Here is a 28,000-nt window from a genome sequence, read left to right on the forward strand (position 1 = left end):
CGTGGACACCTGACCATCACACCTATATGAGCTTATTGCACATCCCATTCCAAAACCATGGGCATAACCTTGCAACTATAACAGCCTCCACTCTTCCACTCTTCTCCACAGCTTCCACTCTTCAAGTTTTTGGAGTGTGTCTGTGGGAATTTATGCCCATCCAGCCAAAAGAGCATTTGTGAGGTCAGGCACTGATGTTGGATGAGAAGGCCTGGCTCGCAGTCAGTGTTCTAACTCATCCCAAAGGTGTTCAGTGGTGTTGAGGTCAGGGCTCTGTGCAGGCCACTGGCGTTCCTCTACACCAAACTCCTCAAGCCATGTCTTTATAGATGTTGCTTTGTGCACAGAGGCACGGTAATGCTGGAACAGGAAAGGGTCTTCCCCAAACTGTTGCCAAAGTTTGAAGCATACAATTGTCTAAAATGTCTTTGTATGCTGTGACATTAACGTTACCCTTCACTGGAACTACGGGGCCTAGTCCAAACCCTGAAAAACAGCCCCAGACCATTATCCATCCTTCAAACTTTACAGTAGCCACTGACTTAATATCTGGGTGCTTTGGTGATTATCGCAAACATACAGTTCCCTCTAACATTATGCATTGCCACCCAAAGTGTACAGGACAAAATCACAGCGACATTTAACTTAACCGGAAAATGTTCAATTAAAAGGAATAAAATACTGGCCTCTTGTCTCATAAGCACAATACCATCTAACAAGAAATAAAGTATTACAACCACAAATCAATATATACACATTTGTCATTATTTACAGTTCTGACTTTTGACGCAATTAATGTGAGAATGTATTTCAGATATTTGTACGATATGTCTGCTAAAAATATGTCAATACCTCAGAATGCCATTGTGCACGCATTGTGTCGCTTATGGGATTATACGTAATTTGTTACACTTGTAATAAATGAATAAATAAATAAATAATAAGAAAAGAATAAAACTACTGTTAGCGAGTAATTATTTGAGACCAGTGTGGTGTGTGTGCGTGTGTGTGTCTGTGTGTGTGCGTGTGAGGGAAGAGTGCAGGAACGAGGGTGGGGCGCAAGGGTCCCATGCATTTCAGACCTCCTATTTTGCACCCAGGGGTTTTCTCATTATCCCTGGATTAGCAGGGAACAGGCCTTTGGATTTACATGAGGACCTGAGTGATTAGCTGGGGAGAGACTTCTTTTTATCTTTCCTTACTCTGAGAGAAAGAGATAGAAAAACAGAATATTGTCCTCCTGGGTCTTAATTGTGTGTGTGTGTGTGTGAGAGAGAGAGAGAGAGAGAGAGAGAGTGAGATTCTGTCCACTTTCTCTGTATGAATGTTTTTAAAAATCGTTCAAAAGTAATGGATTATAGTGTTTTGATGTGGAAAAGATAAAAGGTGAAAAGGTGGACATTTCAAAACAGAAGAAAGGGCCTTTTGTAAGATAAGAACATTTTTTAAATCTGAATTAGACTCTGTTTTAGCCTACTGTACGCCAGAGCGAAAATTAATAAACATCTGTTTGTCAGAGCAACGCGAAAAATCGGTCCATCTTCAGCAATAGGCCTAGTTGTGGAAAATGCGGTTATTCGCATTAATCGCGTTATGGATTTATTAAATCGTCATTCAGGTACCTATTTTATTTCATGGACTGGGTAAGTGGGCAACAGGTCAAATTTGCCGTTGTTGTGTTTCATACATCAGATAGGCCTACTGGTTTTCAACCAAACGCACGGTCTCACTCGCCCCGGTCCTCCCGGAGTTTGTGAGTAGGTCTAACAGATCAAATGATTACTTCACAAGACGGAACAAATGGTGAGGCTAATCCTTGATAGTTTGAGTAGCCTTAATCAGATCTGTGTCTGATATGTAAATCCCTTAATGGCACTGTGTTTCCAGATAACATGAAAGACAGAGTCGGCACTTTTGGAGAGAAGAACGCCCCTTGAAGACCTATTAGAACCCATTTTTTAAACTTTAGACGTTTATTTCGATGTGTCTTTCGCCACAATGTAGACCACCTATCAAACTGAATGCCCCCACTATCAACCACTCCTCTTCAACCTTAATATGCTTAGGCCTACCACTCTCCCTAAAATGTGAAAAAACGAATGACTGTTTAAAATGCGGATTTAATTTAAAATCTTTATATGATGGGCTATCTGTACTATTTTTAAGACTGGCAGATTTTCGCACACTTACGGCAATGGCATACATTCAGGTGAAAGGACGTGACCACTGAAGCAACCGAGAGCCAGTGCTTTTGTAAGAATATCCCGCCGAAGTCAATTAAGTCAGCTGAAATAATCACACCATAAACAGAACGTTTTGTTTGACTACTAAACTGCGTCTCTGGCTTTTTTTTTTTAGAATTATGGTCGTATGTATTTTCGGAGTAGTGAATGAGCTGGAAAACCGAAGCCACAAATAAAAATAAATACTTGGATCTTTTAAAACAACATGAGTCAGCACTGAATGCTAAACTCCTTTTCAGCGAAGTCGTATGTCTTAGATTCACCACGCCAAATTGGGAGGAGAAAGAGCGCAACAATTCAATGACCTGACAAAATGACAAAGGCCTTCCAGTGTTTTATTTTGAGTTTTTATTTTAGCAAAATAATTCATCGCATTAGGAAAACGAATTTATAATTTACACTGTATACAGCGAAATAGAATATTTACAACTATTTACATTAAAACGATCCTTTGGCTTTGAACTAGACATTTGATTGTCTAGAATTTCAAAAGTGAATGTAAACTTTGCGCCCCAACAGTTTCGATAAATTCACAGAAGCTCGAGTTCGGAAAGTGCAAAAGACTCCAATTCTGTCGGAAATTAATAGTTCACGTGACCCTGCTTTAAAAAAACATGCGGAGAGGAATATAGACAGTTTTTTGATGCCCAACTGACCCACCAATTCGCAACGTCTGACCCATTGCTGCGAGTATTTGCCACATCTTGAGGCCTTTTCACAGATTCTGAGGTTGCAGTTTCCGCAAGAGACCAGATTTTGGGTTTCTGGATCTCAGCACTTTCCTTACTGTCCTTATGAGACGTTTCACACTCCGTCTCGCGCCTCTCCACCTTAACGATCACAGTCTTTGAATTGTCACCCTCCTTTGGCTCATTGAGTCCATGTACTAAATGCTGTTCCGCTGAGTCTTCCTCCTCATCAACGGACTGTGGGTCGATTTCGTCTTCGTCTTTCGAGTACTGGCCTTGCTGAAGAGAGCTTTCTTCTTCGCTCTCACCCCCTTCTTCCTCATCCTCCTCCTCGTCAGACTTCCCTTTAGTTGCCCAACTCACACGGTTCTCTTTTTTCAGACGCCGCCGGGCGTTTGCGAACCAGGTGGACACCTGAGTCAGACTCATCTTTGTCACAATGGCAAGCATGATCTTCTCGCCCTTAGTGGGATAAGGATTTTTCAAATGCTCACTGAGCCAAGCTTTGAGCGCACTCGTGCTCTCCCGTGTTGCCACCTTGGTGACTCGGGTTGGGTCGTCCGCGGCCACCGGACGGTACGGGGAAAAGTATGGCTCTCCGCGGCCGAGGAGAGCATGGTGATAGGAGGAGGTAGCTTTCAGATCGTAAGTGTTGCTCTGAGGAAAAACATAAAAACTTAGTTAATCATCAAGCATCCAAACTCGCCACTGCAAGAAAGCTTCATGAGTTTTTTACTGGTGCCAGAGGCCAAATGCGTAACTACGTAGACTACATCCTTCAGAATGTAGCAATAAATGTCATTTAATTTAATTCCATTAATGCAGTGAACAATTTGGCTTTAACTGAAGCTATTCATGCCAATGACATTTAATCACAACAATCTAAACATTGTTCACAGTAACACTAAATGCAATTTACCATGTGCGCCACAGGTCCGGGGTGTGGATAGGGAATAAAGTTGTATCCCGGTACACTTGAGAAGGGTACGGCAACCCCAGCCACGGCAGCGAGGTGCGGGGGTGGCTGTTGTACTCCAGGTGGACATCCCAATATATGATATCCAGCGGGCATGCTGATATTTCTGTCGATGAAGAAGTTACCAAATCCAGTTTGTGAGCCAGGCATCCTGACTCCCTGAGCGGTAGAGTTAGAATGTCAATCTCGTAGCCTCAAGGGTTTGCTTTATAGGTGGAGCGGGTGAATGGGCGGGCCTTAAGTGTGATGATTGACACAAACTCAAAAGCAACGGCTTTCACTCTGCCTAAATCCCTTCAAAAGGAGAACGCTGCTGTTCCTTTTAACGGCATCCTAAATTCGTTAAACGCACGATTGTTATCTCACTCTTGTCAACACTGTGGTAGAGAAAATAGTAGCACTTCATTTGAAATGCATATTTTCCTTTCAGATATAAGACAAAGTCTCATCAATCTGTGGTCATCCCCAATCCCCCTGTAATGTAAAAGACTTAAGAAATGATCCTATACCGATTATTTAAGATAAACCATACACTCTGTATGTTATATAGACATTATGACTGTAGAACAGCTTACTCAATGATTTCTTTTTCAAAATTAACTATAAATATATATAGGCCTATTTATTTTAAGATGGAATTAATCAAACTTTTTGATTGGACCAAGGTCACCCCAAATTGACGAGTTATAACCTGCAAATTCAGCACCATTGAACGCTGATTCTCCAACCTCACTCAAACTGCAATTATTTCATCCACACGTCTAGGCAAACTGACACAAGAGACATTACAAGTCAGTATTACAATTTCATTAACATCGCTATGTTATGCTACGTCTGACGCCTTTCTAAATGTGTGTTTCAGCCGAAGATTGAAAGCTGCGAATTAAATTACTTAGCGCAAGAGAGAAAGACACACATTTGCACGTTTGCTTTGACATATTTCCGACAAAAGAGAACAGATTTCTTTTAGCTTTACGTTGTTGTTTAGTTCTAAGTACAACAAAAGTCAAAATTCTGAAAACATTTCTATTACGACTGCAAAATTAAGCAGATTTATCAACGTATAGCTTAATATTGCCTTGTTTCGACTCCGTTAAGATGTATTTACATTGATGAGTACCGTTTGTCATAAATCATGATTTATTCAACTGAAATCTGCTGTTGTTATTTTGTACTGACTTCTAATCTTTTTTTGAACTTCACCGATGTGTATACTAATTAAAATGGCATTCCACAGAGTCCTCTCAACCAAGCTGTTTTAATAGATTATTGTCCTGAGGCAGTATGAACCAATTTTGTTGCTTTATTGTGACTGAACAACAACAAACATGTACATGTAGGATGGCTTTGTTTTGCCGCAAGCATACCATTTCAATTGGCCTAATTAAATGCGTTTAAGCGAAACAGGTGTTGACTGATGTGTATGATAATTACGCGATAACAGATGCTAATGCGGGGAGGTAGTTGGATTGTTTAAAGATACGTGGATGAGATTAGAATTCCTTCCTCTACATACGAATACCTCTGTTCCATAACCCCCCGCAAAGACAAGCAGGGCAAACAACCAAACCAAAGCGTCACACATCGTCGACATGGAAGTTATTATTCCAAACAAATCCATGGCATGCTTTGAAGGACCGTTTGCTTGCTATTGTGCACGTAAAATGGTAGGCCTTCAGACAGTAAAGGAATTAAACTGGCAAACTGAGATACAGACTAAGAGATACTTGTATACTTCTGCAATATGAATCACAATTAGACATTTTCGGAGACATTTCATTCTGAAAGACATTTTTTTCTGGTTGGAATATATGAGGTAGGCAGGATAAAACTATAATGATTCTCACACGGGAATGATAATTGAATCGAGTTTTGGATCTGTTTAGTCTTTTTTTTTTAACTTGCAGTCACATGGAAATATAGCCTAGTTAGTGATGAAAAGGGTGGCAATACGAGAAGTAGACGGTGAAATTAAATTCACATAACCTGTGGCATAGAACTAGTGGCCTGCCTCCCGCTTCAACTTTTAATTTGATTTAGAACAGTAATCTTCTGTTTCTTTTAATCAGCAACAACCAGAATAACTGTTCGGTGTCTTTAGAAAGAAAGAAAGAAACCACAAGACGAAACCAGTAGGTGATTGACATAGCAGCGAGAGAGCGAGAGAGAGGTGGGGGGGGCAGCCCCTTAAAAAGTAAATTTGTTCAGTGAGCCAGGCAAAGAGAGCAGGACTTATGCTGCGACTGTTGTGAGGTCAACCCGCTAAAGCAGTGCTCATTGTGTCCGTCCCACACACTCACACACTACTGTTTCAGTCCCTCCCCCTCTCTGTCCTCTGTCACATTACAGGTGTTGCTCTCCTACTGACAGCTTGAGTTAATATCGTTTGCTTACATGATGTCACTCGTTTGCTGAGGGACCAAATGGACGGAGATTGTCCACGGCAACGCTAAGAGCGGAGATAAGATTTAGCGAATGAAGTTTTAAGTGAGGTTCTCTCTCTTCTTGTCTTGTGTTGCTGGAACCTGATACAATGCAAATGTTACATCTGCCCTTAATACCTTTTTTTAGAGATTGCTGTCCCATTGAAATGGACACACAGACAGGTAGATAGGTAGACAGAGAGAAAGATGGAGCTGTTAATAACATAACAATAATATATGAAGTGTGCTGAATATACAGTGGAAACCGCTTATAGTGATCACAGTTATAGTGATCAACTGCTTATATGGATCAAAAACCTTGGGATAGAATCATTCCTATACAAGTACAGTACTGTATAATTCGCTTATAGGCCTAGTAATCAAGTAGTTCGCTTACAGTGTTCATGTTGGTTCTTATTACACATGACAACATATAGATAAAAATTAAAACGACGGTAAACCTTTTTTTTTTTAAATTTTGATAGGCTTACTTTGTCTCGCCGTCTGCTTCCGGCTAGCCACTTGAGACTAATGCTACGTACACATAAATGATGACGGGAAAAAGAAAGTCACCTTCTCTCAGTGACAAACGTAGACTCATCGAAGCTTATGACAAACTGCCAAAAACGAGCCAACGAAATGAAGCAGCGAAACTTGGTGTTCCTCAGAATATTTTACGGCTAAGTTTGATTTCAAACTCTGCCACCAGTTCGGCATTGATAGCCTACAGTTTATTTTCAGTTCTGTTAAAAATTGAGAAATGCACTGAAACAGTATTTGCACTACTGGCGTTACTGTATTTTGTAAACCGCACAATACTTTTACGTTTTAGGCTATAGCCTAATTACAATTTGAACTACAATTAGCTATATTTCAAATACAATACTGTAATGTATTATAGTGGATTTGAATTATACACCGTTCAGTAATTTAATTTGTACAGTACTGTAATTTGAAAAGCGTTTGAAACAGCCGTAGGCCTACGGTATTTTGAAAGAGTCCATAAAATTCCGTAAATAACGACGCTGTTGGTTTCATTACCTTTTATTCATGTGATAAATATACAAATGTCAATTAGATGGTACTCTGCATGAGAAATAAAGGAAAAGAAATCGGTTATAATGATCGTCCGCTTATAGAGATTAATTTCACACGGACAGACGTGATCACTATAAGCGGTTTCCATTGTATGTGTGTGTGTGTGTGTATATATACACATACACACATACATACACACGTACATACATACATATACATACACACATCTATATATATACAGAAAGATTTTTGTAATTAAAAAAATATGTATACATTTTTTTAATAAAATATAAAAACAAATTCTTTCTGAATGAAACAGCACTAATAACAGTCCATTCATTGAATGTGATATTCTTAAATCATTATTATTAAATCATCATGAAAACTGTCCACACACCCAAAGAGGCTGCGTCGCTTGGCCAGGCTGACAGACAGAAGAAGCCAAGCCCAGACTGCAGGAGAAACACATAATGAGTGATAATGATAATGAGAGGAGGTGTGAACTCATTTAGCGTTCGTCGCCTTGCACTGGCTTCACAAAGGGATTGTTAGGTCATTAGAGCAGTCTATAGACAGCCGTAAATAAGTAACATTAACAAAAGCCTGGAAGGAATCCACAGAGAGGCAATTTCACACCTTCTTCTCGTTAGTTTTTCTTTCAGGTTAACTTTTTCTCTGGGTTAAGGGAGAGAGAGCAAGAAATGGGGTTTGACTGTTTGCCTTTTCATAGTTCAGGAAAAGAGAGGGAAAAGTTACAGGCAGTGGAACAGTACCACGTATGGTTCTGTTTCATGACTTTCTTGAAAGAGTTGACAAAAAATTAAACTTCTCTTTTTGATTCACACTAGTTTTGAAGCATGATCAGGACATAAGAGAAGAAATAACTTCACTAGGTTCCCGCACATCCCCAGCTTAAAAAACATGGCTGAAATTTGGAAATCTGCTGTCAAGAACCTAATGACAACCCATCTTGGAAGCAGAGAAGTGCACTGATATCACAGATAAAGTCTGGCACTCAGTAAACAATGGTCTCAGCTCAGAGCCCATATGCTTCCCTTATTCACGGCACTAATGGGATTTATCAAGGCCACGGTACCAAATGTATGTTAACTGAATGTGAATGTTATCAGGTGCTCCCACCCTTTTTCTCTATCAGTCTTCACCCCCCTGCTATCCATCCATTCTTTGTCGTTTTCTCCCTTATCACACCAACTCGATCACTCCTCTTTGCGGAGAACTGGCACGGCAAGTGCCTGCCGTTGAGAGAATGTCTTTGTCAGGGAGGCGGCCACTGCCCCTGCCCCACCCACTCCCCCTCTCTCCTGAGGGAAGTTTGATTGATGGCTCCCTTGGTAGGGTGAGTGACAGGCGGCATTCGTTAGCCTCTGACGGACAGCAGGGACAGCTGGGGTCTTCATCCAGACTCTGGCTTGGGACACCAGTGTTTCCCCCCTTGGTGGGCTGGGAACCCCCCCCCCCCCCCCCGCCCCAAGTTCCTGACGCTCAAATGAACACTGTTACATGCCCTCATCCAGCAGCAGGCAGGAGGGAACAGAAGAAATGGTGTAAGGTGGTAGGAATAGGTGTATTATTGATCTGCATTGGAAGCGGAACGGTTTATCATTCATTGGATGAGCAGAATAGTGTGTGAGTGAACAGAAATGAAGGACACTGCTGTTGTTAATCACACTCAGTCACACCTTCACAAGCTTCCTCCTGACAATTAACCTTACAAGATGACTTAGTAAGGTCAATTACCACATTCCGTGAAAGGCTGTAGCTAGAACGTAGATGCTCGTTCACTGAATATTAATCAATATAATAATTATTACTCCTGAAGTTGTGCTATTTTACAAGCAATTTCAGGTCAATTTACAGCTCAGTGTTCAGTTTAGGGCTGTTTTGAGAGATGCCAAATACACATTCTGTCCTGCATGTGTGAGTTAACAAAGACCCTTAATTCTACTTCATAATGGTCATTGCTTGAAAAAAATATACAATTTAAAAAAAAACATGTTTGCAATATTATAGTGTTGTAAAAAAAAAAAGAGTTAACCTTCCCATACTGTTCCATTCATTTGCTGCTGAATTAAGATCATTATACATTTAATTCATGGCATGATAACTATTTATTTACATGAGCTAAAATTTAGAAAGTAGTAACTTGCTTTTTTTCTGCAATGAACAAATACACTGTATTTAAGCAGTTTCCTTCCAGTTTTACCAGCACAGTTAATACCTGGTGTTCTTTTAAGGCATCTGTGACGTGACATCTACATTTGAGACCATTTGAAAAACAAAAGCTACAAGGAAGCTGCAGGCATCAGGCTCCTGGTTTTAAATCCTCCAAACACAAAAGCTGCACTGGGCCACAAGGGAGGGGGGTGACACTGTGCTCTGATGGAAATGAGCAACCAACTCAACAATGTAAGTCCTAATCTCTTCAGAGAGGAGGGAATCAAATACACTGCTGTGTATGTGTACCCCTGCATGCTTTTCACAGGGGGCAGCTCACTACTGAAACACTAACCTCACCCCTCCCTTTCAATCCCCTCATTCACACACACACACACACACACACACACACACACACACACACCTTATGTTTAGGCTTTCCTTAAACATGGACCAGATACAAGGTAGCCCCCCCTCCCCGTACCCCCCAGCTCCCTTTTGCTGGGATGAGAGGGAAGGGGGGGGGGGGTCTAGGCCTCTCAAAGCATGGGATTAAAGCTAATGTCCCCTCCCTGGGTTCTAATCTCTTCAGAGGGGAACTGTGTTTGAGAGCTGCAGGGCAGTCAGATAAGTATCTATTACAGACACTCCCTCTTATCCTTCCAACAACTCCCCACTCCCCAACCCAAAATCACCTCCTTTGGCTTCCACTACATGAGGCCAGAAAACCCACTTGCCTCTCTTCCACTCACCCCACCCACCCCTCCTCTGTCTTCTGATACCCCAAACCCCAAAAGCAAGTGGCTGCTTTTTGTGGCTAAGCTGGATTTAAAGGCTAATGCCGTATGGAGGGCCAAAAAGGCCCATATTTCCTCCATCTGGGCGACTCAAAGCCACGCCAAGACTGATGGAGATCAAAGGGAGAGAGAAAAGAGGTGAAAGGAGTTTTTTTTTTCTGTAAAGAGAAAAAAGAGAAACTAGCCCCCCCATGTTGTTCTGGAGTATATCTGGGAAAGTGTGAATCGGAAAAGAGCGTGTAAGGATCACACCGGATACCATCTAGAACGGGATATAATCCTGTTAACATCTTCGGATTGCGACTTTTGGGTTGTTTTACGTTTGTAAAGTTTTGTAAATCTCTAGACTGGAAAGACTGAGTGCAGAGGGTCAAATGTACCACCGGTCTATTATGTGCAAATGTGTTTTTAGACATACAAGCAACAGCCAGAAGTGACATCTGAGCAATGAATACAATATACCTGAGACGTATGAAATATACAATACACAACATATGCTGAGAGCGGCTGCCTCAGTTCAGTCATGCTTATGGTGTAAAAAGTATGATAATGTTCCAAAAAAAAAAAAAAAAAACCCCATAAAATTGCTGGCTGAGGCTACATGGAAAACACTGAAAGATGCATTAAGAAAACACCACTTGTGCATTGAGATTATACAAAATAGTTTTAATTTGGACTATAAATAAGAGTGTGCAAAACAAGCTTTAGCAAAAGCATTTATGGTTGTTTTTCCCTTATGACATAAAGGGCACAATTATAGAGAGAGAGAGAGACCATATGAGTGACAGCTCTCTAAACTGGGTATATAGCCACAAAAAAGAATGCCAAATGTTTTAAGAAATGTTTGCAATAACACAAGTCTATCTTCACTACACAATTAAGAAAAATATCAACATTTAAGGTTTTTTTTTTCAACAAAATATGTAATTATCTGTAGCAAAATAGAGAAGAAATCGGTTCACCTTTGTATGTAACAGTGCATTCTGCACAGAGTGGATGAGTAGAAAGTGTTCCTGAAAAGCAAGACATCACTTATTTACTTATTTAAACATTCCACTCAGCACATTCAATAAAGTTTTAGTATTTTACAACAGGTCAGGTCAGACTGAGCAGAGTGTGATGTTACAGGATGGTCATGTTAACAACATTTCACTGTCTCTGTCAAGTTTATGAGCTCTTTCTCTCTCTCTCTCTCTCTCTCTCTCTCTCTCACACACACTTTCTCTCACTCTCACTCTCTCCCTCTCTCTCTCACACACACACACAGCTCTCACTCTTTCCCCCCCTTGGAATTTTCTATCAAATGAAACATTCATGAAATTCAGAAAAGCAGTAACATAAAAAAGCTATTCTAAAACATTCTAAGACAAAGTAGCTTATACAAAGCAAGGGGGAAAAGGGGGAAAAAAGAAAAACAAATGCGGCCGAAGAAAAAAAAAAAACTAGTTGAAAATTACAATTCGGTTCTATAACAAATGGTTACCGTCATAAACGATAAGAGAAAAAAAAACCTAGAGGTTTCTCAGAAACAAGCTATGTTGTTATTACTAAAAATTACACTACACATAATCCACCTGAATACCCAAAGGTAAGGGTTATGGTCGCTAGGCAACCAGTAAGAAGTGTTGTCACAGGCTGTGGTGTGTATGTGTGTGTGTGTGTGTGAGTGTGAGTGTGTATCAGGGTTTTAACGGGAGAATTTCCTGGTTCTGAACGCAGGGATCATGAGTTGGTGAGGCACTGTCCTTTCCTCCGGCACTGGGGCCAGCTCCTCTGCTGAGCCCCACCTCTTCCTGGAGTGGAACAATGACGTCAGCTTCTTGTTCCTTCGCTCACCTGCCTGATTCACAGAGCATCCTGGGACTTGTAGTGAAAAAGAAAGTAACATGGGCAGGAGACAGAGAGTAGATGGTTAGATGACTCACACAAAAAAAGACATTCACTCCAAGGGAGGCTAAAGAAAGACACGCAGGAGTGGATTTTGAGGGAAACTCACGTAGTTCGCTGTCCTCATCATGGGACTCTCTGATGCTGAGGTAATGGCAGGCCAGGTGACCACTGTAATCACGTACGTTCTCTTTGGCCCCTAACAGGGAAACAGAGAGAATCTGGTCTCGGCGCAAAAAGGGATCAAAATTACATACAAATACAGTGAAAAACCTGAGAGTGAAACAGTCAGTAAAGATGTCGAGATATAAAAATGTTGAGAGTTAAAAATGCAGAAAGTAAAAGATGTGGAAGGTTCAAGATATCAAAGGTTAAAGATGCTGAGAGCACAAGATATTGAAGGTTAAAGATCTTCAGGGCGTGAAATCGTGATAGTTAAAGATGTTTAGAATGTAAGATGTTGAAGGTTAGAGCAATGTGCTGATGGTTAAAGATGTTAATAGTTCAAGATGTTGAGAGTTAGAGATGTTAGAGATTTTGAGACTTGGAGATGTTGAGAATATAAGATGTTAATGGTTACAGATGTTGAGAGTTCAAGAGGTCAGCAGTTAGTGTTACCGTAGGTGTTGATGAGCAGGTCCATGATATGCCGATGATCGTGTAGAGCGGCAATGTGTAATGGAGTGTATCCCTATGAGAAAGAGAGCACAAAACACCATTAACAACTAAACAGAATACACAAAATCAGCCCAGAAGTTTTAGTTTCAGACTGCATGTCACCATGAAAAGAATAACCTGGTTAAAGATGACAAACTGAGTTTATCAGGCAGATCTTACATCCTGCCTTTAAATGAAATGTTTACAGTAATCTCTGAAATGACGTGACACCACAGGAAAAAAGTCCTAATTCACAAGGTGAGCATGAGTTATATTCCTACACTTACCCCCTGGTGCACCCCAAACCGCAAAAACAGCAAAGGAGAGAGAGTGGATGGAAAAGAGGGAGGGAGAATGAGAGAGAGTGAGGGGAAGAGAGATAGAGAAAGAGAGAGAGAGAGAGAGAGAGGAAGAGAGAGAAATTACCTGAGGTTACAGCAACAGGACCTAATGACTAAATCATAATTGCAAAGTAATTGGGTGAAATTACTGTGGATGTAGGAATACATGAGGACATTGTTTAGGGGAAGCAGTTAACATGACATAGTGTGATTTATGGATACACAGTCTCACGACTGTCATGCACACACACGCGTGCACACACACACACACACACACACACACACACACACACACACACACACACAGAGGACTGTGGATCATTTACACAGCTGGCCATGAACATGGCTCTTTGAAAGGCATTATGTCAGACATGACCTGTCATGATTTCAAATATTAAGTCTTTGGCCTACTGCTCTCAACTTCTTTTACATTCACTTTTATAAGCACGCGCGCGCACACACACACACACAATCATATGTTTATCTTTATATAAAACTGGGGACAGACCACTCAGCTCCATTATACTAACAGTAAAGAACAGGAAACTTACTGTAACCCTAACCAGAAACAGCTTCACACTCATACTTTTCCCAATTACAACAATAACTTTCATTTTAAGAAGTGCCTAAACTTTTGAGGACCTTGTTGTCAAAACAAAAGAATTTGTCAGGTTTTGCTTTTTATGGGTACCGTCTCTTCCCCTTCCAATCCTTATTTATATAGTAAGGACCCCCCCCACACACACACACACACACTTCATGTCATTTCCAGAGTTAAAGGAATGTGAGGGGAAAGGTACTTACATGCTGTAAGGGGGCAGAGGAAAGACAGGGGAGACAAAAACAACACAAAATTAATGACACCAACTTTCACAAGCATAAAAACTATAAACAAAAAATCTGCTTCTTTCAAAGCTAACTTTAAAATTAAATAATTAATGAATTAATGAATTAATGAGAGGAACACGCAGAGAAGCCAAAAAGGCAGGCATTCATCTGTTTGCAGGAGTGAGTGACAGGTGCATGGACAGCATGGTAGGATCATTCAAAATAAACTCACAGCTTTGGTATTCACGTCTGCCCCAGCGTTCACCACCACTGTGGCCATGTCCTCCCTGCCATGCTTGGCTGCCCAGTGCAGCGCTGTCTGTAACCAATGACAACAGAGGATGACATCAGTCGTGCAGCTAAAACAGCCTTAAAACCAAATCTCCATGCCAAAAGAAAAAAAAAATCAATTCATACAAGAACAAACAGCAAATGCTCACACTTACAAGAAACTGTGTTACTTCAAATTGGCCTAGTGAAAAGCAACAAGCGGTAAAGGATTCACATATGAGAACACATGTATGAGAGATTAAATCATCTCCAACTATTACGTCATGTCACCATACAAACACTGTTTCTGTTTCTGCTCTCTGTGGTATAATGCAATGCCTGTGAGACTTCAGAAACAGCTGTCACGCAGGACAAGAGACAACACATATCAGTATGATTAACTCTGACTCCGTTACACTTTTTTAAAAACATCCCAGACCACATCACAGAAAGTCTGAGCCCATGATGCAAAGAGTGGATGTTCATCCTGTCCACACTCATGTTACCCAGGATTCCACTGTACCCTTCACTCTCCCCCACCACCCCCATCAGACCTCAGAGTGGTGCAGTCCACTCACTCCCACTGGTTGCTGCTGGAAAGATCCAGCTGTGCACAGGGGGAGGGAGGGTGGGTGTGCGTGTGTGGAGGGGACGGTTTCCTGCCATCTAACGGTGCAGCCTAATTACAAAACAACAAACCAGTGTGCCCAGTGAGGGGGGAGCAGTGGGACTAGGAGGGGCCCTGTCACAGAGGGAAAGATTGATGATGTTGGTATGACCCTGTGATTGAGGGGACATAACTACACATCAGCCCAATGACAAGGGCTCATCAAACAGAACAGAGCACCACCACACACACACACATATCCACACATTCACTCACGCACATACTCTCACAAACACATACACATACACACACGTATATACACACACGTACACAAACACACACACATACACATACACACACACACACACATACACTAACTCCCTTGAGCTCATATGTTTAGATGGTTATATTTGCTAAAACATAGCAGAAATAAATGCATACTTGTTAACAGTCATATGCAACAGAAATTCAAAAACTGTGTCTGCCATGTGTTTGAACACACAGCACATGCCACTCATGCACCTGTCCTGTTTGAACTCAGTTTGTGTGTGTGTGTGTTTGTGTGTGTGTGTGTGCTCTCACTCTTTGCAGTGAGTCTAACTGCACTGTGTCATGGGTAATTAAGCGAAATTTGCTCAGTTAAAATCAATGAGAACGTGGCGGAGTATAATTGCTCTGTTTGCCAGTCAGTCCACCCAACGTGATTTCACTTTAACAAAGCTCTCTCATTACACAAACCACCTCCACAAACACATCACAACATTCAACTATACACAAAGCTCTCTCATTACACAAACCACCTCCACAAACACATCACAACATTCAACTATACACAAAGCTCTCTCATTACACAAACCACCTCCACAAACACATCACAACATTCAACTATACACAAAGCTCTCTCATTACACAAACCACCTCCACAAACACATCACAACATTCAACTATACACAAAGCTCTCTCATTACACAAACCACCTCCACAAACACATCACAACATTCAACTATACACAAAGCTCTCTGATTATACAAACCACCTCCACAAACACATCACAACATTCAACTATACACAAAGCTCTCTCATTACACAAACCACCTCCACAAACACATCACAACATTCAACTATACACAAAGCTCTCTCATTACACAAACCACCTCCACAAACACATCACAACATTCAACTATACACAAAGCTCTCTCATTACACAAACCACCTCCACAAACACATCACAACATTCAACTATACACAAAGCTCTCTCATTACACAAACCACCTCCACAAACACATCACAACATTCAACTATACACAAAGCTCTCTGATTACACAAACCACCTCCACAAACACATCACAACATTCAACTATACACAAAGCTCTCTCATTACACAAACCACCTCCACAAACACATCACAACATTCAACTAAACATAGATGCCAATTAAGCCTGAATACAGTTTGCAGTTTGTTGCTTTCCTCCACACAACTGTCACTGAAGTAAGTTGTATTTCTAAATGTAAATTATGAAACGTGGGATAACTTTGGAATTTGTACCAAAAACATGGGCTAAAATATTTTTCTCATATTCTCATGGTTATGGGCTGATGTTGAATCCTTGTCTTTGATGGGCCTCAGTGTCGTATGCATGTCCAAACCCCTCCTGAGGGACAGATTTAGACAGATTATGTCTGATTCTTCTCTCTACACTTCCTTTTGTCCTGCCTGTCACATACGGCAGATGGATTGGCCGGCGGGCCGTTTGAGTGGCAGCCCGACAGGCCTCACGGAGGGAAGGAGTGACGGACGAGAGGGCCAACAGGATGTGGTTCCGCCTGTCCTCGTCCCTCAAGTTCCTGTCCAAGACCTGGCAGGTTGTCCCCTCCCTTCACTCAGTCCATACTGTCTGCGTGTCCCAAACCGGGGTGTGTATGTGTGCATGTGTGTGTGTGTGTGTGTGTGTTTGGGGGGGGGGGTTATTACCCCAGCACTCAAAGGGGTGTGACACACATTATGGACCATGGCTTTTAAAGAAGAGAAATGAGGAAGAGATATACTCACAAACTACAACAGGAAGAGGTGATGTGGCCATCCATCAGGGAGGAAGACCCATGGAATAGAAGCAGGATAGAGAGAGAGAGAGAAAGAGAGAGACAGATAGAGAGAGAGAGAGAGAGAGAGAGAGAGAGAGAGAGAGAGAGAGAGAGAGAGAGAGAGAGAGAGAGGGCAGTTAGGACAGGACACAGGTGGCTTTTCATTCAACCATGTCTGTCTTTAGCTTGTTGATGGACAGATACAAAGAGGTATCAGCATGAAGGGCTCAGAAAGGAAAGAATGTTTCCGATCTAGACTGTTTATTTATGGGTCACACTGCCAGAGGGTTCAGCTGGAATTTCTCCCCTTTGGCCGCTTCAAATGTGCGAAAGGAAAACAAAAGATAACGCTTGTGTCAGGTTACGAGTAAGGTCAGAAAAGTCGGAGCATAGAGTTGCATTCTTCAGCAAAGCTGAATTCACTGCTGGACTGTTTGATACAAAGCCAGAGTCATCCAGGAATTTCTCCCCAAAAAACACAGCCTTCCTCAAACCTGTTAATGGCCTACAGACACTCTCTGGCTGTTGGTCACTGATCCCATCATTAGCTGAGCAAAGTGACTGCACCATCCCTTAATTCAATCATTTTGAACATGTGTGTGTGTGTGTTTGTGTGTGAGCTGTATGAAACTCTGTGTGTGTGTGTGTGTGTGTGCGCGTGTGCATGTGTATCAGGGTTTCCATTAGCTGGTAATTGCCGGGTTTTGCCTGGTAAAATTTATAAAAAAACAATAAATTAAAAACTTGCTGTTCAAAATGTCCGATAATAATGCTCATACAAAACATATGAGCGTGACGTGGCTTATGTGTGTTGCAAGCTGCAAAGATGCATTTGATTTCAAGTTGGCAGCAGAGGACATTGCCAAAATGAAAAGAAGGAGAAAATAAAATGTTACCTGGTAGCCTATAGGCTACATTTGATGCCATGTGGACCTAGCCTTTTTTTTAAACAGGCTGCAGCTGTTAGAAGTTACAGATGTTTTGTAATAGCCTGGTCTACATTTTAGCAGCTAATGTTGAGATTTTGCTCAATCGTTACTGTTCGTTTTGCTTAACTGTTACTGTTCATCAAATAGTCAAACTGATTTGAGGTTGCTGTCATTCTTTCGTCAACCTAAGTGTACATTATATTTACATTTGTAATATAGACCGTTATTGAAATGTGATCAGTGAGTTTCCAATTTGTCCAGTAAAATACATTTTTTCTGGACACCGGACCGGCAAGAAAAAATCCTAGCGGAAACCCTGGTGTGTATGTGTTTGAGTTGTATGAAACTGTGTGTGTGTGTATGCATATGTGTGTGTGTGAGCTGTATGAAACCCTGTGTGCATGTGTGTGTGTCTGTACGAGAGCTGTGAGTAAGGAGTGTCATCAAAGAGGCCTGGACTTGGGCCTGACCACCTTCTCCGTCATTGTCTTGCCAATTAATCCCAGCCTGCTCTATTACTTTCAGATTATCCTTAAGTGGCTGAAGCCTTTGAGGTCATTCCTAATCTTGCCCCCCCACTCCCCTTCTCCCCAACTCCCCCACCCCTGCACTTCAATGGTGTCCGCTGTATCTTGTCCAGGCTGGGGAAGGCTTAGCAGGCTCTTAGAAGGTGGTCTGAGGCAGGACAGTGTGAGAACCTCAGAGCCAAAGGAGAGACAACAAACACTGCAGTCCAAAGCTCTTAAGCGCACAGTGAGGGGACAAACACAAAGGACTGAAGCTTGTTTGAATGGGGAGGGCTGCACAGAAGCTAAAAAGCTATCTCCCATAAGCCATTTGATAGTGGACCTTTGAAATGCATGATCGGGAAACATTCTTTTCTTTCCTCTCACAAGTACCTGGATGTGAGGCAGAGAACGGGACGTAATCACACACTTGAGGCTAAACGCTTTAAGAAAAATGGGATGCACTTGAGAATCCTATGATTTTTTGCTGGTGGAAGCCAACAGATTGATAAATTCACAATTCGCATTCTTCTAAAATTCTTATCAGTACTGGTTTTTTGATCTTGAAATAACAATATAGAGGCAAAATGTTACTCAGCACTACTTATACAGTAATCAGATTCAACTCACTCACCCCCTTTCGGAGAGAAATCAGACACAGGAGTGGAACCGAAGATTAAAAAGTGAGAGAAAAAAGAGATTAGACTTCTAAAAGAGCAGATGAAAACATAAAGATATACAGGAGCACTGTTGTATGCATATATGAGTATGTCTGAGTCCAGACAGTGACGCAGCAGTCAGAGTGTGTGTGTGACAATGTAAGATAAGTACTCACTGATGTAAAGTCCTGGTTTGGTCACAACATGGAAAAGTAAATGGGAAAGGGAAGGATTAGCATTTTTCCATAGATCTAATTGATCTATGTACAAATCCTATGATAGAATCTGTCTGATTTTAGTATCTCCAGACCAAATATTCTTAAGAGGTTCTGAGAATTCAGAATTCATCTATAGACTGTAAAGAAGAAACACATTCTTGGTCAGGACACTGTCAATAACCCACAGTAACTGTAGTGTCAGTGGGCAGAGTGGAAACCTTTTTGTTGGCCAGCGAAGGTTCCTGCTTTAGCAGCTGAGTGAGATGAGAGAGTCTGGCACAGGCCGCAGAGTAGATCCACTCTTTCTCTATAGGATCCAACTACAGAGAGACAGATAAAGAGAGAGAGAAAGGGAGAGAGAGAGAGAGAGAGAGAGAGAGCTACTTGGATAAATCCCACACATTTTTTAGGTTCTGTAAGTCATTTGATGGGAAAAAACTAAAAATAAACAGGCAAAAATGAAATGAGAAAAATAAAAACAGTTTAAAGATGACTAAAATGCATTTAGGATACTCTCAAAAGCTGATTTACAACAGAGAGGTCACCCCCCCCCCCCCCCACCCAGACACTTACAGCAACTGATGCTGATCCCACGCTTCCAACACACTCTTCCTCCTGCTCAGATTCTGACTAAAAAAAGGAAAAAGAGAGTGAGAGAGAGAGAGAGAAAAAGAGAGACAGGGAGATAGACAGAGAGAGAACATTTAAGCTTCACTGAACAATTACCAAGAAGATCTATAATCATCTATACTGAAACCTGATGAGCCATGCTATGTGTATAGAGTTGCATAATATCAGACTAGTACAGTCATGGTATGGTACAGCAGGCAGTGTTTCTCCACAGATTCTCTGAAAGTCAGTGTGTGAACAGGGGAAAACCCAGCGTCACAGTGGGTGATTTACCAGGTGCAGGACAGAAACAGTATACAGACCAGTTAAAACAGGGCAAATCAACTGGACTAAACTACCATTGTATTCAGCAGTCCTCACGCAAACACACACAGTATACAGACCAAACAGTTACTGATCAGCAAAGACAGGAAACAACAAATTTGTTTGTCAACACACACACACTAAATAGACAAAACAACTGTTCAGCACATCATAAAACAAGAAATATTTCCCTCAGATTATTGCAGAGCAGTCCAAAAGTGGAGCAGGTGAGAGAAAGAGTAGATTAAATATAGGTGAGGGAGATGAGAAGTGCTCTTACAACAGAGAGGAGGGAAGAACTTTCCAGAGAAGAGTAATTAGTTAAAAACACACACAATAATTGCAAAATTGTTCAAGTTGTTTCTTGTTCACACTGACACTTTCATCAACAAGAGGTCAGCACTATTAACTGAAAAGAAGGCCAGTTTCTCACACTAATTGTCATTCACACTAATGTGTCTGTGTATGTGTGTGTGTGAAAACAGATGAAGCATTTCGCTCACTTTAGCAAAACAAGTCGTTACTAACTCTTCTGGGAAGGAGGGGAGTGTTCAGTCATGCAATTGGTGAAAGAAACACACACACACACACACACACACACACACACACACACACACACACACACACTTATTCAAGACATCTCTAAACTGCACATGGAGAAATTGTCTGTATAAATTTATCCAGGACCATAGCCAAAAACTGTCTATCCTGGAAAGACAAATAATAAAGAAAAGGAGAGAGTAAGCTGTCATACTGGGAGAGAAAACTGAACATTTTAACATTACTCCCTTTTTCTGACCTGCGTCAGCATAAAGAACCTATTACGCTGCCTAAGACTACTGCCCATATTAAGAAATAATTCAAGACCAAAACAAGAGGATATTAATAGATTTTGCAGAGATCATATCACATGTATCCCCTGTTAAAACAACATTAACGTTTCATCAACTAAAATGCACTCATTATTTTGATTGGCTTGGTTACTACACTGGACGGACACAATAAAACAGAGAAAAATTCAAATCCATTTTAAAATAAGGACAGGTATTTTGTTTTTGTTTTGTTTTGTTTTTCTGGTGGGCTGCTGGGTAAAGTAATCTGAATGTTTCCATGGAGTGTTGAAAGAGGAGGTTTCCAGAGTTGAATTCTTTCAATCCACATTATTCAAAGGCCCTGAATGTCAAAATACTCACATCACAGACTGTTTTTTGGCTTTAAATACATGTAGAACACATTTAGTCTACATTTAAGTCCACTATGAGCTACAGTGGGGTTTGTCTATAGTCTACACTCTACAGTCACTGTTACAGGTTTAACAGTGACCTCATCTTGTCCATAAGTTTTCACTTTTTCATTTGCCTCATTATATTTCACCTGATCCTGGATTTCCTTATTAGAGATATTGAAAAATGATGAATTCTGCTCCATTTGCATCACGATATCTCCTCATTCTCTCATTCTCCAAATAGTGGGAACACACTTTTAAAATGATGCTGTCCTCACCTCTGGGACCATCTGCATACGAATGTTCTGAAAACACACAGGATCATTTTCTGTCTAATGAGGTGGAGCATGGTGCTGCTTTACACAAGAATGGAGTGCATCATTCACATGGAAATCCACACTCCTCTCACATCATCACCCCAGCTCACAAGCTCGTCTTTCACCTCACAGCCAGGTCATTTAGACGTCGCCATCTACTGGTCATCTAGAGTAGCACAACCTAGACCTTTGAGCACTGTTTAATGGGGTAAGTGTGAGCCACTGATCTGGGACCAGAATAACTTACTGATTAAGGATCAGGGCTGGAGGACTGATGAGTGAAAAATGTAGGAAATGTAGAATAAGAAACTTTTACAGAATAGCCAGAGCAGAAAGTTCTGCTGTCTCTAACCTTTGACCCAGAGTCCTTGTCCAGCTCGTCTTCTCCATCTGTGGGTTCCATGGGCTCCTCAGAAATGGGCTCTGTGGTCTCCTCCGCTGCTGATGGAGACGGAGTGGCATCTGTCTGTTCTTCCTAGAGAAAGGAGCAGGTTTCATTACAAAGGAGCAACATCATCTCCCACTCTGACACAATCTGAGTGGGACCCTACGACCATAATAAGTCAAATAGAATAGATACCAGAAAAGAAACTGGACTTGGAACTAACTTCAATTAAACTGTGTGTTTTGAATTGTAACCAGATGTTCCTCTATGACATCACTGCCTGCTAATTTGTTTCACTGTCCTAACACGGAGCCTGTTCGTTCAAATCACAGTCAACTCATTCTGTATTTCTGTTGTGAGATTAGTTACACAATAGGACCATCAAACCAGTCTGTCCAAGCGATCTCTACCCTAACACAAATGCCACTACCCTTAAACTCAGGGTGAGCAATCCACCTTCCAATCCACCTGAAAGTGCAGGTGGACTTTCACTGCAGCCCTCCACAGACAGGCTACATCGCATTTAGTAAATTACAATCTTGAATAATGTAATGAATAATGTAATCCTGAGTAATATCTGTATTATGAGTAATGAATAATTATCTACATTAGCATTGGGACAAGGGATTAAGCCAGTCCTCATACCATATCTCAGTGTCTTGAGATGAGTGACAACAAAATAGATCTGAGAAGGGATTCATTTCCTTGCGTGCACTCAGTCCCTGAACTCTTCGTCAGTGTTGACATATCGTGCGTCATCACGTGATCAAGTTGTTAACCTCGACCTCATTCACACTCTGGCAGTGTGAAATACAGCAGTCAGTACCATTCAAACCAAAGTGGTTTGTTGGGGAGCTGCTGTTTTGCCGATGTGTTCCTCTTGCTAAATACTGAAAATGTGCTGTTTCCGCATTTTAATTCTGCAGATGTATTCTAAGTTTGGTGCTAAGTTTACAGAAGCACTGGTCAACAACAAAGAGCTCAGTAATGGAATACAGAGCTCTTTATGCATAATCAATTACCTGCAGAAAGGTACATTTAAGTTATTAACATTCAATGCAATGAGAATCTATGTTAATGCTCAATAAATGTTTTAATTTGGGCAAATTAGACAGACAAACAGCGATGCGAGGTATAACCTCTGTACAATTGAAATAAACATTCAACAGAACTTTTTGCTATACAACACAGAGATGGAGCACAGAGTTAATTGAAGTTGTAGCATCCATACAGTGAATCGGCCCTCAAAGAATTCTGACATTTTGGTTTATAGCAGCAATGAAGTAAATCAACCAGCTGAGTACTCAGCAAAAAGGTAGGCGTGTTTATTTGATTAAAACTTTTCCTTATCACAGATCAGTAGTATGTGCTCAATCACAGGGAGCGGTCAGCAGCTGGCCTGAAGAAGCACAATATGTAAGATTTCCTACGAAGTTTCCAGGAAGACTCATCTGACCGTAGAGTCAAACGAAATCATCCAAAGCACATTCATCTGACGCTGGTTGTTGTTTCCACAGCAGAGTATCAAGGGTTACCGCAGCTATTGTAAACAAGCTGACACTGAGCTGCTTCTGCAATACTTTCATATCCGGAATTAAACCACGGTGAATCACAGCTAATTGGATCCTCTCCCATTTCATAGCCTATGCTTGACCAGGATATCAAAGGTTGCACAAACCAGCGAGATAATTTGATATGCCCTGAATCATACACTGAGAATAACTCCCTCCCTCTGTCTCCCAAAATTCAGTAGGCTAGGCATAGCATTAGAGGCAGGCAGTCCTGGGACACACATAATTCAGCAGGCTAAACTTAGCGGCAGAGGCACCCGGTCGTACGACACACATTACCGTTCTTTATGTCTTTTGGCATGACCTCCAACCTCTGACTGGAAACAGACTTCAGAGACACCCATATGACGCTCCTTACCAAAATCTCTGCCTAATTCCATGAATCTATGAAGCATTTTAAAGAATTCCTAGACTGTAGAGATTTCAGCAGGTGAATTGTTTTCCTGTTATCTCTAAGACCAAACAAAGGATGGAAACGAAGGAAAAATAATGTTTTTATGTCCCTGATTAGTATGTCCTTGGTTTAACTGTCAACCCACACCACACATTTGGAGCAACGTAGAACAGAATAGAGTAGGACACAATATAATACAATACAAAAGAATAGAATAGAATAGAATAGAATAGAATAGAATAGAATAGAATGGGTCTATATATTCCAAATTATATAATAAATATTGCCATCACCTCCTCTGACTGCTTTGATTCTGCAGCTTCAGTGATTGTAATCGTGGGTCCACCACACCAGGACACCTGTGCATGCTTTCCCTTCTCTGTCACCTGCACCACAGCTGGACCCTGCTGCTTTTGGGACATTACAGTTGGCTGTTCCCCGTGGGTTCTGGAGTCAGATGAGCCTCCCGGACCGTCCCATTGCACTGTGGCACAGGGTCTGGAGATGATAGCTTCCTTCTGCAGCTCCCTCTCTGTCTGCTGCTCTCTCTGCCGTTCCTGCATTAACTGTTTGTATTTCTTCCTCAGAACAAGGTATTTCTCCCCCTACAAGAGTGGCAGAAGACAGTAAGCAGCAGATCACTACAACATGGCTACTGTGCAGGTGCCTGACTTTTAAAAGAACACAACACATAAAGGTAATAGATGCGTACAAGAAAACAAACTCTGTGGTCATTAAATAAAGAAATGATTATGAGAGAAATGAGTACAATTAAGAAAACAATTATTTTCATCACTGTTACATTTTGATATTTTTGACCCGAATGTGGCTAGCTACAGGTAGCACAACAAAGAACATTAAAGCATTCATGGCTATACAATGCATGAATGAGTTGCTTTGAATGACAACATTTACATGACTGCCTTTCAAGACATTCAGCATTGGCTGGACTGTATGCAAAAGGACGTACGCCAGTAAGGGTGTGGTACAGAATGAAACTGATACCAGTCATCCAGATGGGCAACATAATGATTTGCCATTGGGAACAGGACTGGGAAACTCAGATTACATGGAGAGAGGAAAGAAACAGCTGGGTTCAGAACCAGCTACAGTAAAAGAATCTGTATTTGAATACTGATTATTAATTAATTACAATTTACTGATGGATGCAAAGGGGTGTATGGAATGTCTGTGGGCTGATATATTGTGGGGGGAAAAATACATTTCTTACATTCTCTAATTTCATCACAGCAATCTTGTCAATGGTGAGTTTGAATTCCTCCCTGTATTTGGCTGCAAAGAGACAGAGAGTTGGCATTAGATGATCATGGCCTTTTTTCCCCCTCCAGGCCTCAAAATTCACATTTCTCCAAGGGAGTTAAACAAGAACTATGAGTTGGGGACAAAAAAACACAGTAAGCAAAATATTCATTAGAGCACTGTTACAATTTTTGGCATGATAAATCAAATCAGGATCTTCAAAAACATTTAGTGAAATATCTTTACCTCAATCAAGCCGTTTACCCATAAGTGGAGAATCTAGACCAGTTTCAAGTTCTCTAATGCAAACTACCACCATTTTAGGAGAAAACAGACACAGACTTCTCAGGCCAGCACTTGAGGGCAAGTTCTACATGTAAATAATGCAAACGACAATTTGGCCCCTCATGTATCTTAAGAGCTTGTGTCCTGAAGCTGTTTAGATCAGTCAGATAAGAGCTTTAGTGGTGGGTTCAGGGCCTGGTTGAGGAATGCATGCTGGCTTTTTAAGATTTCTGGCCTGTAGTGACCCATGGATGATCTGCAGTATATTACGCTGTCTACACTACCTCACCACAGACCAAAGGCACCAGGAAGAAGGCACTCAAATGTTCAGACACAGGCGTTTCAAATTACCCAACAAGATTAGCGAAAACAAAATGATGAGGGAACAAAGAAAGAGGAGGCCAAGCTCTGTTAGATCCAGAAATTACACTGCAAAAAAAAAAAAAAGAAAAGAAAAAAACTAGATTCCTGGTTTGCAGTTTGTCACTTTCTCCAGAAGAGTTCATTCATGACTGTTTCCTCAGCAGCAGTGTTGACAGCTGCAGTTAACTTTATGTCATAAACTGTTCTCCATCTGTTTCTCATTGATTCGACTACTCTGAGTGATAAGAGCGGTTACATAAGACTCCATACAGCCAGTCTGCTCGGTCACAACGCCAGTCTACAGCAAACGTTCTCTAAGACAGGCCACCAGAGCACAGTCCAAAACTGTTCCGCTTTATCGATAACCAAGCCAAACAAACACATTTCAAGCCAAACTGGGGACCCTGTAAAGGTCATTTGGATCAGAGATTCTTGAGGTATTTTTTTTAAGTCTCCCTGTTGATGTATAGCCCAGGACAATTGAGCCCTTTCCGTTTTCCTGCCCAGGGAAAGAAACTCTAAGCAGAGGAGACAGATGCACACAGCATCCAAAACAACAGGAAATCCACGGGAAGTTGCCACTTGGCTCTCGTGTTCCTGGTGTGATAGCACAGGGACCATTTACATTTAATGCTTTTTCATTAACCATGATCAGAAAGTCTCAGAAAAAGCAGTTGCTCACTGGTAATGTCATCATGTTCCCACAGAGAAAAAATAGCAACTGCTCAATCTTCTGAGATCACCAAAATAAACTGGCCAGAGTCACAGAAAACGATTGTTACTTTGTGCCTAGAACACAGAACATACTGGACTTGAGAGTATATGGAAATAATTATAATTATTGGAGTGTGGTGTCAGATGGTAGGGGTATGAAAGCAGCTTTAGAGAACCTCTGTACACAACTGTACCAGAGACACAGAGAGCATCTGGACTCTGAGGTCAAACAGGATAATCATTCTGTGCTTTTTCAGGGAGCTGTGCTCTCTTTTACATTAGGCATACTATATTCTACCACTATACTCTAAATGATCATGAGTAATTTCATTACATGCAATTATCACATTACATATTCGCCAAACATATATATTTAGAGTCTTAAAACTTAAACTTAAAACACACACACACACACACACACACACTACTCGCAGATCAATGCTACTCGTGTTTGACCTCGGCACTGTTCACCAGTGTGCTAAGCGGTGTGCAGATGTCAAGCGATACGCCTGAGTGAGCATTATTCTCATCTGACTGAAAGTCTGTCATTGCCTCGAACATTCTCTGCCATTCGTCGTCCCTGTTGATAAAATGGACGGACTGTCTAGTATGATACAGTGCACAGTCACCATGTGAAAATGTAACGGGCACTCCCAGGGTCCGCACAAACCAGCGAGAGGAAATGACAGAATTCCTTGTGTAACTGTATCTGTTTACAGACCCTTTCTAATGTAAAGCAGATGTTTAACAGATTTGGTTCAGGGGATCTACTGGGCGCTTTGAAACGGTTAAACACAAAGAAATACAAGCAAGTTAAAGGACATGCGAACATCTGACGCTTACATGCGGAGATCAGTGGAATATGTATTTAGCAGATGTGACCACATGCCAAGCGCAAGAGATGAGCTTTCAATAGGGGCAAGACGCGTCAGAGGCGGGCAAGAATCCGCTCCACCATTAGACAAGCAACGGACAAAAAACAAACAAACGATAAAACACTAAACACTAGCGACAGTTACTCACCACGTAGCTGCAAGTCGTTATGGCTTATGAAGTGCTTATACGTTTGTAACAAGTCTGAATTTTTAATTTTTCCTCCAGAGGAATAGATGTAATCCAGTAAAGACGCCTCGCTAATATCACCCATATTTGACTAATGGCTAGTTTTATATATTATAGTAATCTATTAATAAAAATCCTACTCAACAGTCTGGGATACCTACGAGAG

General features: G+C 41.2%; 2 protein-coding genes across 4 annotated transcripts; both read right to left on the bottom strand.

The window, feature by feature from the left end:
• Window positions 1–222: 222 nt before the first annotated feature.
• irx7 (iroquois homeobox 7) lies at window positions 223–4,058 on the bottom strand. Its single transcript, XM_030767672.1, has 3 exons — window positions 3,852–4,058; window positions 2,900–3,589; window positions 223–387 (listed from the first exon to the last, which is right to left on the bottom strand). The coding sequence occupies exons 1-3, from the start codon at window positions 4,056–4,058 to the stop codon at window positions 223–225; spliced, it is 1,062 nt and encodes a 353-aa protein (XP_030623532.1).
• Window positions 4,059–11,590: 7,532 nt separating this feature from the next.
• On the bottom strand, window positions 11,591–28,000 carry LOC115808357 (ankyrin repeat domain-containing protein SOWAHC). 3 transcript variants are annotated; one of them, XM_030769706.1, is made up of 14 exons: window positions 27,796–28,000; window positions 25,382–25,443; window positions 24,444–24,755; window positions 22,153–22,275; window positions 19,899–19,955; window positions 19,544–19,645; window positions 19,283–19,295; window positions 16,315–16,319; window positions 14,287–14,373; window positions 14,031–14,033; window positions 13,173–13,175; window positions 12,847–12,919; window positions 12,338–12,427; window positions 11,591–12,204 (listed from the first exon to the last, which is right to left on the bottom strand). In XM_030769706.1, the coding sequence occupies exons 1-14, from the start codon at window positions 27,917–27,919 to the stop codon at window positions 12,029–12,031; spliced, it is 1,230 nt and encodes a 409-aa protein (XP_030625566.1). In that variant the 5' UTR covers window positions 27,920–28,000; the 3' UTR covers window positions 11,591–12,028. The 3 variants fall into 3 exon arrangements, with proteins under 3 accessions (XP_030625566.1, XP_030625568.1, XP_030625567.1); XM_030769708.1 differs by lacking the exons at window positions 25,382–25,443; window positions 27,796–28,000 and adding an exon at window positions 25,121–25,247; XM_030769707.1 differs by lacking the exons at window positions 13,173–13,175; window positions 14,031–14,033.

This window comes from Chanos chanos, chromosome 3 (assembly GCF_902362185.1).
Source record: "Chanos chanos chromosome 3, fChaCha1.1, whole genome shotgun sequence".
In the NCBI taxonomy this organism is placed as follows: Eukaryota; Metazoa; Chordata; class Actinopteri; order Gonorynchiformes; family Chanidae; genus Chanos; species Chanos chanos.

What these genes read in the sequence shown, in the direction of transcription:
- irx7 (XM_030767672.1), bottom strand. Translation starts at nt 4,058, where the DNA reads ATGCCTGGCTCACAAACTGGATTTGGTAACTTCTTCATCGACAGAAAT. An exon ending in CCGGACCTGTGGCGCACATG is followed by an intron (nt 3,590 to 3,851) that starts GTAAATTGCATT and finishes GTTTTTCCTCAG; the next exon opens with AGCAACACTTACGATCTGAA. An exon ending in CAGACGTTGCGAATTGGTGG is followed by an intron (nt 388 to 2,899) that starts GTCAGTTGGGCA and finishes CTTTGGCAACAG; the next exon opens with TTTGGGGAAGACCCTTTCCT.
- LOC115808357 (XM_030769706.1), bottom strand. Translation starts at nt 27,919, where the DNA reads ATGGGTGATATTAGCGAGGCGTCTTTACTGGATTACATCTATTCCTCT. An exon ending in ACAAGGACTCTGGGTCAAAG is followed by an intron (nt 19,956 to 22,152) that starts GTTAGAGACAGC and finishes TCCTTTTTTTAG; the next exon opens with TCAGAATCTGAGCAGGAGGA. An exon ending in CCTGCTCATCAACACCTACG is followed by an intron (nt 12,428 to 12,846) that starts GTAACACTAACT and finishes TTTCCCTGTTAG; the next exon opens with GGGCCAAAGAGAACGTACGT.